General features: G+C 40.1%; 2 protein-coding genes across 3 annotated transcripts; one reads left to right on the plus strand and one right to left on the minus strand.

The window, feature by feature from the left end:
- Nucleotides 1–316: 316 nt before the first annotated feature.
- On the minus strand, nucleotides 317–2,742 carry gfer (growth factor, augmenter of liver regeneration (ERV1 homolog, S. cerevisiae)). The gene is made up of 3 exons (XM_088317564.1): nucleotides 2,337–2,742; nucleotides 1,349–1,548; nucleotides 317–764 (listed from the first exon to the last, which is right to left on the minus strand). Exons 1-3 carry the CDS (start codon nucleotides 2,544–2,546, stop codon nucleotides 602–604), a joined length of 573 nt encoding a protein of 190 aa, XP_088173690.1. The 5' UTR covers nucleotides 2,547–2,742; the 3' UTR covers nucleotides 317–601.
- On the plus strand, nucleotides 2,341–7,276 carry drg2 (developmentally regulated GTP binding protein 2). Of its 2 annotated transcripts, none has more exons than XM_088317563.1 (14): nucleotides 2,341–2,500; nucleotides 3,865–3,957; nucleotides 4,211–4,371; nucleotides 4,579–4,668; nucleotides 4,750–4,810; nucleotides 4,905–4,995; nucleotides 5,079–5,151; nucleotides 5,413–5,503; nucleotides 5,579–5,676; nucleotides 5,769–5,845; nucleotides 5,916–6,004; nucleotides 6,086–6,144; nucleotides 6,231–6,284; nucleotides 7,113–7,276. In XM_088317563.1, the coding sequence occupies exons 2-14, from the start codon at nucleotides 3,894–3,896 to the stop codon at nucleotides 7,197–7,199; spliced, it is 1,095 nt and encodes a 364-aa protein (XP_088173689.1). In that variant the 5' UTR covers nucleotides 2,341–2,500; nucleotides 3,865–3,893; the 3' UTR covers nucleotides 7,200–7,276. The 2 variants fall into 2 exon arrangements, with proteins under 2 accessions (XP_088173689.1, XP_088173688.1); XM_088317562.1 differs by lacking the exon at nucleotides 2,341–2,500 and adding an exon at nucleotides 3,567–3,733.
- Nucleotides 7,277–8,463: the final 1,187 nt, after the last annotated feature.

Genomic DNA, 8,463 nt, shown 5'->3' on the forward strand with positions numbered 1-8,463 from the left:
TTACTGTAACTATAGTCCCTTATTGTATCCTAACACAGGTTGTGTATAGAGGAATGTGTGATGCAAGCAAAACTGCTTGGATCACGTCAAGTGTAAACGTTTGCAGACTGGTATGTATGTGTCCCTTTTCGTGTTTATTAATAGCCCACACGCAGACATGGATCATATTCCAATTGACTTTAAAAGTACCTTGGCTTGCAAGTAAATTGGCTACCCATGATAAATCAATGCTGGTTGACAATTTCATATGGTTATGCCCAATTATAATTACATGAATAAATATTGGGCATGTTATTTGAGAATCTGACAACACAGATTAAAAGAAGAAAAACAACGTTAATGGAATTTGTTGCAACGATGAGAACAAACACCAAAGCATGAATGTCCAGACTCAATAGAGTGTCCTGTCACACTCCAAATATTTGCATATTAGTGTTGGTCCAAAAAAATTCGTTTGTACCCTTAATTTTATTTAAGGGGAACAAATATATTGGTAGATGGCAAAAGAGGAAAATCCATGAAAAATTAATTAATTTCCTGACACGTGATGTTGTTCCAAAGCAGACAGCGTCTACACTCAAATGTTCTATGAGGGTTTCTCTCAGTCACAGGAACCATCTTTCCATCCATCCTTCCATCGCTCATCAACTCGGGAGCAATCAAACTCAGGCTTGCCCAGACGCACGTTGATGTTGTTATGGAGTCGACAGAACCACTGGGACAGACCATGACGGCTTCTGGTGTCCGGCTGATTGGTTTTTAATCTGGGGGGAGGAAATGATGTCATTTGAAAAACTGCCACAGACAAAAAGACAAAGACAAGATTCTGTATGTCCTCAAATAGTAAGATAACGTCTATGAACTGAGTTAATTACAGATACTGTTTTATTTTTCTCATGAGAGAAGTAGAGGCATCTATTTGAGGGATGTAATTATTGCTCTTTAAGGAGACATATGGAAATTTGACTTTTTAAATTACATGCATACAAATAGTGCCTGCCTACCCCTCGAAGGTGAAATTCTAAAGCCAAATCTCTTGTTAGCTGTCCATTTCTAAAAATGCATCCGTGACTGAGTTGTTCTGAACTTAGTCACAAATTGGTATATATACACAATACTGTCCTCACACAGAGTTTCTACAGCATTGATTTTGCAGCTAGGCTGAAATCACCCCCATCCCTAATCCTAAAACTAATAAAAACAAAATGAAATTGTATTTTTGAAAATATAATGGCAACTAACAAATCTACTCTCAAAACAAATTAAAACTACTCCATTTAAAAATCAAAAGTCAAAAGAAAATACAAATTCACTACAATGAAAAACCAAAACTATTATAATATCTGACCTGTTCCGAAGGTCTTCTGCACATTCATCACATGGGAAGAATTTGGAGAAGAGGTTAATGAACTGGCCCATCTCTTGCTGCTGGCTGACTGATGGTTTATCTGGATAATATGCAGCCATGGTGTGCAAAAAGGACCAAGTGTTACGTCCCAGCTCTTGCCTGTCCAGTGGGCACTCGGGCTCTTGCTCGGCTTGGGACTCCTAAAACGGTTTAAAACAGAGGTTGCATAATAAAGCGCTGGACAGCAGAATCTGAATTCAGTTGATTTTTGTTTGACACTTATGTAGTCTGTCTTCTAATAAAACTGAACCAAAAAAAGATTAATCAGCATTGTATGAAAGAAGTCTCATATTTGAAAACACTCTTCATCCACCTTGCCTTTGTATACAAGCCACTTGTCTAAGTCACATGGTATTATTTTTTTTTGGGGGGGGGGAACTCAGTTGGAGCTTCTCCTGAAAGGTGAGAAGGCTTACTGTTAAGAGAGCAGACATCTAAGAAAAAGAAAGCTGTATTTAACAACAACAATAATAGCAATATTGACAATTGCTTCTATAGGATGGTGGCAAAGTACTGCATTTGACCAAATGAAACTCCTCAACTGAGTTCAACACAGTTCCTTGGTACCAATATTCAACAACATGCAGTTTTTCTAAATAAAGTTACTCAACTCACTTCAGCAGTTCCTTGACACCAAGATACCACAAGATGGTGCCAGAGTAATACGAGACACAAGTAACACGTTTTGGGTGTCATTGTGCCCTATTACCCCAAGATTGGACCCGCTTGTTGAAGAGAGACAATTGCAGGCTTCCCCAGTAATTAGAACTACCACGTTTTACGCATTGGTGAGTTTTTAATTTGTTATATCCGATTCTACGCCGTTCCGTAGAATATTGATTTTCGTGAAATAAGTCTTTAGCGGGGAAAAAAAGGTTGACGACCGCTGTTCTAGAACACCTGGCACCCTGCATTGACCTCATGTCACCTGTACGGTAGCTGTCGTCTGTTGCTTCTGTGTCTTCATCCACGATTTAAAGTCCGTACAAGCACGGCACGGTTTCTTTTTCACTCCAGTTGGCTGCTGCTCCCCGCTGGGTTTGTCTTCAGAAGTTCTACCAGCCATCGCAAAAGGAAAAGCGTCAAAAGCTGGTGAGTTGGAGCCTGGTGAGTCTTTCTGGGATGAGGACGCAGACATGTTTGTCCTCCGACCCGCAAAATTAAATAAATTGACTTATTGTTCGTCTGCAAAGTGATCCATGTTTTAAATGGAATATTCTTAGAAGCGAGTCGACATGTTTAATCTGAAGATCGTGCATGCTTGCACGAGTGATGTAAATCCTGTACTCGGCGTGTGCCTTTGACGTAAGCGAGAAACCAGAAATTGCTAACAGTTTTCCGGGTGTGACGACATAACTGGGCGGAGTCGGTATGTTTATACATTGGTAAACACTGCCGTCTACTGGTATAACACGGAACAACAAGGGGCAACTGTTCAAGCAATGATAGTGCACGTTCCCTAAACATCATCAGACAGCACCAATTTACGGTTTAGTTCAGGTTTGAGCAAAGTAAGGCGGTCCACTGAGCATTTAATTCTCAACAGTCCTGTGATAGTTGTTACTTGTTACATTAAAATTCAATGGGTAAAAGTTCATTTTCAAGCAATGACGGTGTAACATCAATGTAATTTCCACCACAAAATTAAACACTAAAATGTGGATGGCTTTGGCATCATAGAAATGCCATATTTCATCCACATACAATAACAGTAACACCAAATATCAAACAGTGGAGTGAAAAAAATCATACTTCTCAAACACTCGTTTTTCAAATGTAAATTTCTCATCATCTACAGTAAATGTAGACCCGGAGGAGGGCAAAATATGACCTATTTACATTATCAGGAGTCCTGTAGTATTTGTTGCACTGATTTGGTCCCCATGCTAAAATTAGTCATTTAAAAATTCATTAATATTTGATTTATTGATTTATTTGTTTTTAAGTCATGTATGTCGTTAAATGTGATTTTTAAGTATGCACTGTCATCATAAACATAAATGCATGAATTGTACTGATCCTTTTATTGTTTTATTAGTTTTTTTTTAGTAATTTTCATCTGGTCCATCTGACTGTTTTCGAAAGTTTTCGTGGCGTGGTGCTGTAGTTCACACTCCCCACACAAGATGGCGCCGTAAGCCCATAATGACCAACGGCGTTGTAAACGAGGAAGTATTGCCCCCAGTTGTACTCGGCTGCCAGGGTTTTGGTCATCGGGAGCATGCTGAGCAGTGGCGTGTATGTAAAAGTGAAAACGTGCATTATTGCAGCCTTGTAAGCTGTAGACACCATACGCCGTGAATGCGGATCCTCATTTGAACATATGTGGGTTAGAGTTACCGTTCTTTTAAAATGTGTTTTCCGACTGTTCCAATCTATTTTCGTAGCTTTATAGCGGTTTGGCTAGCCAAGCTCAATTGACACGTTTTTTTGTATGGGTTTTCTTTACTTGACAGTGCAACTGCAGTGCATCTGAAGTGACATTATGGGGATTTTGGAGAAAATCTCCGAAATTGAGAGAGAAATTTCTCGGACGCAGAAAAACAAAGGTAACGTGGCGATGATACTGCTAGCAATGAGCATAATGGATGAACTTTAAAATGTTTTATGGCAGTTGCATGTCACTCTAAAACCTGCCTTGAATACAATACAATAATATTGTTATCACATGTGTCATTTTTTATCAAAGTCATAACTTTAACAATTATCATGAGTCTTGTCTGTTTCCACTCCAAAAAGTGAACATGATGCTTGCAGAATAATAATGCTGGTCTGTGGTGGTTTCCTTCCTTTGCTCCACAGCCACTGAGTACCATCTGGGTTTACTGAAGGCCAAGTTAGCAAAGTACAGATCTCAGCTGCTCGAGCCCTCCAAGTCGGCGGGGGCCAAAGGCGAAGGCTTCGATGTTATGAAATCTGGAGATGCACGTGTTGCTCTAATTGGTTTCCCCTCAGTGGGTAAGGTATGTCATCATATTTTGGTGATGGAGTTCTGGTCCCTTTTGAAAATTTGAACACTGGTGATAAATTATGCTCTTTGAAATGATGATTGACTCTCGGGCGGCGGTGGCTGACGTCTGGCAAGCACCAAGTTTCCCCAGAGACCTGTTGACTGCTTCTAATTGTTTACATTAAATATTGGGAATGTAACCCACTTTTGTGTGCCACAGTCCACCTTCCTCAGCTTGATGACATCAACTGCCAGTGAAGCCGCTTCCTACGAGTTCACCACCCTCACCTGCATACCAGGTGTCATTGAGGTACACTCATTCTCATCTCTACACATCTTAAGTGTTATCATTGCTCTTATCCCACTCATACTTATATGTACTTCTACACAGTACAAAGGGGCCAACATCCAGTTGCTGGATTTGCCAGGAATCATTGAGGGCGCCTCTCAAGGTAGTCGACTTTCCAATCATGTTTGCTGATTGTGCACTTCCATCTCATTAGTTTCAGTGTGGATGATTTTTGTGTAATTGTGATATACTGACAGGTAAGGGAAGGGGTCGTCAGGTCATCGCCGTCGCCAGGACTGCAGACGTTGTGATCATGATGCTGGATGCCACCAAAGGGGACGTCCAGAGGTGATTGGTGCAAAGTTGTTGTTGTGCGTGCCTGTGTGTGTCAGATCCAGATTGCAGCCATGATGTTTGTCTTTTCTCTCTAGAACACTTTTAGAAAAAGAGTTGGAGTCGGTGGGCATTCGGCTGAACAGGGAAAAACCCAATATATATTTTAAGGTAAGCATTTTTTCTCATTTTTACTCATATTCACACCTATGGACAATTTTATGTGAGTATGAGTCAGATTTGCTAACTTCTTTTACTCTGTGCTGTCCTAAAATAAGAATTTTAAATTTTAATAACAATCAGAACATATTTTGTCCCAACATTTCGGTAACGTTCTGAAACGTTTGACCTTGGGAGCTTTTGGCTTTAGAGGCTCCTCTCTTATGTATCCAAATCGACAAATGTAAAGTGTTAAATATTATTTTTCTACAGCAAAAGAAAGGCGGTGGCCTCTCCTACAACTCCACCGTACCTCTAACCCACTGCTCGGAAAAGCTCGTTCAGCTCATCCTTCACGAATATAGTATCCTTCACAAGCAGGGAAACCTGAAAAACAAATGAGCAACTGATACGCTTATTTTCTTTGACCGGCCATCAGAAATCTTTAACGCAGAAGTCCTCTTCAGGGAGGACAGCACACCAGACGAGTTCATTGATGTCATTGTCGGAAACCGAGTTTACATGCCTTGTCTATACGTAAGTTGTTTTTTTTAAGGGTTGCTTTGAGTTGCTGTTCAACTTGTATGTGTTTGGTCACATCCGCATATTGGTCTACGTGTTTCACCCAGGTGTACAATAAGGTGGATCAAATCTCTATTGAGGAGGTGGACCGCCTGGCTCGCAGACATCACAGTGTTGTCATCAGGTCGGCCATTTTACTGGGTGCTATCGTGTGTGATGCTTTATTGGTTAACGGACCGCTCTTCTTTTTCTAGTTGTGGGATGAAGCTCAACTTGGATTACCTTTTAGAGACGCTGTGGGAATACTTGGCTTTGATTTGCATTTTTACCAAGAAAAGGGGAGGTACAATACTGTGGTGCCTGGCTTCTAAATCCTTTCTGCATTCCTTTTCATTAACTCGTGTTGTTTTTCTCTTCCTGTCAGAGCGCCCAGACTTCACCGATGCCATCATCATGAGAAGAGGAGCAAGTGTAGAACATGTGGTCAGTAGATTGTCAGCAAATGTGCTACAGAGAGGCACATGTCATCACGTACTGAGGTGTGTTGGGTTGACTTTTTTTGTTTGCAGTGCCATCGCATCCACAGAACTTTAGCGAGCCAGTTCAAGTATGCTCTGGTGTGGGTAAGTTTTTACACAGCACCGCAGTCAAAGTGTGTTTGACAGTTTGTGATGAGCATTTGACTAAATTACATCGATCTGATATGGGAAAAGTTAATCGGTTAGATTCTTGGTGATATTTTCAAATAGGGCAAATCTCTCTTTTGTCGATTTGAGTTTTGTGTGGTTGTCGCTTGAATTTCTGTAGATGCTGTCATGTTGTATTTGAGACAGCAAACGAGGTAAATCTAAATCAACAGCTGCGCTGAACTTCTTTTTTCCTCAGTTGCATTAAGACAAGATTAATCTAGTCAACACCGTTAACCAAGTTCTAATTCGGAACAGTTATTAATTGCTAGTGTGCTCATTACAATACAAACTTCTGTATGTCAAGATTCACTCTACTATACTTGCAAAGTAAAATTGGGATATGTCTACTAAAAGAGTTATGGTATCAAAAACAAAATCCGAATAAAAGCTACAGTACAAGTCTTGTGTTGTTCATTGAAAATTGTTTTCCGTTAATACTTTTCAATTGATAGTGGCATTTTAGTATTTGAAAACAACAGTAACAATAAAACACTGAAAATGCACATAAATAATTGTGTTGCGTTTGCTTCCAAAATGTTGGATTAGCACTGGAATTATGTGTTATGAATGCCTGAATTTAGGCAAGCACATTTTATATCGCAAGTTTAATTTTTCAAATTATTTTCATGGCCTGTTAATTACTGATGTTGATTTTGATGCACTTTGAATTGCTTATATTAGCTAATCTAATCACTTTAATTGCTTATTTCAAGACTTGTATCAAACAAATTCCCCATAATAACATTTTGCGCCTGTTTGCAGGGTACCAGCACAAAGTACAGTCCTCAGAGGGTGGGCCTGACCCACATCATGGAGCATGAGGATGTCATCCAGATCGTCAAGAAGTAAAAAAAAAAAAACTTCAGTCATTTTGGACACTCTGCTTGAGCTGTCGCTGGCATTAAATGGGTGGAACGTTCTACTTATACTTGTCTGTACCCATAAATCTCTTTATATTATTATTTTTAACAAAAAAAAATACAAAGCAGTTCTGAGTTGGGCAAAAGTTAATTCAGTTCCTTTTTAATTCAATGACTAAATTCATTGACGATGAGACGGGATGAAGAAAGAATAAAGTCCATATTAGTTTAAAACAAAAAAGTCCTCGTTTGTTTTATGCTCTAACTATCTCACCAGGTCACTTTACATGAGCAGCTGTTTCCCTGCATAGTTGCTCCCTTCTCACTATGCAATAGGTCCCTGACCTTTGAACTCTTCCCTCCCACCCTTCCTGGACCACAGGCTCCATCCCAGCTACGCAGCTGCTTATCTTCTTTTTTTTTTTTTTTTTTTAAACTCCCACCCAATGTACATGCTACTCAGATGCGCGCGCACACTCACACACACCTATTGAAGCCCACAAACACAATGGCAGCATTAAAAATTGAGAGACTTCTCTTGGATGAAGAGGAAAAGAAGTGGGGATACCTTTTGCCAAAAAGCGAGGGGCTTTTGCAGTCCTCTCTTCTTTCAAAATTATGTAATTAAATATGTCTTCAATACGTGTAGTCGTAGCGAGCCATGGACAGAGAGTTTTGGATTAACCTGAATGTGAAGAGAGGAATAATAGAGGGATGACTGCTGGGGGAAGAGGATAAACAGGTACAGTGGTCTGAGTGTGCATTGCGTGAGTGGAGCAGACACTTGATGCTACTTGAACGTTGTGCGTGTGTGTGTGTGTGTGTGCGTGGTGGCAGTGAACACAGGCTAGAATTGTGCTCGTTCCTAAACCTCATCCGATTAGATTTTGTGGCAGCGTCAAAGGGTCGTTTCAGCAAGCACTTTTTGGCTGCAGCAATTTTGTCTTTATGGCCTGTTCTAATCAGTAATAGACAAAGTGAATGTCGTGAAGGTGTTGTAGACATATCTCTTGCGTAGTGCAAAGGTGCGGAAAAATATGACCCATCTGCCCCTTTCGTAAAATCAGAATGGGTTTGCGTAACCCAGGTGTCGTAGGACACTAATCATAGCAGTGTATTCCATGTGTTTGCATTGTTTTCGAATAATATCAGCACATTGGACACCAAGTTGTAAAAATGTTAGTCACACCTCAGCACGAAGGAAAAAAATCTTTCAGTAAAAGAGTTTTTTTTGCAACGATTTTAGATCACAC

This window comes from Idiotropiscis lumnitzeri, chromosome 15 (genome assembly GCF_059441095.1).
Source record: "Idiotropiscis lumnitzeri isolate Australia: NSW breed Sydney's pygmy pipehorse chromosome 15, RoL_Ilum_1.0, whole genome shotgun sequence".
Taxonomy (NCBI): Eukaryota; Metazoa; Chordata; class Actinopteri; order Syngnathiformes; family Syngnathidae; genus Idiotropiscis; species Idiotropiscis lumnitzeri.

Bases quoted from the DNA above. Each gene is read 5' to 3' on its own strand.
- gfer (XM_088317564.1), bottom strand. From the start codon at position 2,546: ATGTCTGCGTCCTCATCCCAGAAAGACTCACCAGGCTCCAACTCACCA. The intron at 1,549-2,336 runs GTGACATGAGGT...AAACCGTTTTAG, and splicing joins AGACGACAGCTACCGTACAG to GAGTCCCAAGCCGAGCAAGA. The intron at 765-1,348 runs GTCAGATATTAT...TCCTCCCCCCAG, and splicing joins GCAGAAGACCTTCGGAACAG to ATTAAAAACCAATCAGCCGG.
- drg2 (XM_088317563.1), top strand. From the start codon at position 3,894: ATGGGGATTTTGGAGAAAATCTCCGAAATTGAGAGAGAAATTTCTCGG. The intron at 5,846-5,915 runs GTCGGCCATTTT...TTCTTTTTCTAG, and splicing joins CATCACAGTGTTGTCATCAG to TTGTGGGATGAAGCTCAACT. The intron at 6,005-6,085 runs GTACAATACTGT...TCTTCCTGTCAG, and splicing joins TTTTACCAAGAAAAGGGGAG to AGCGCCCAGACTTCACCGAT.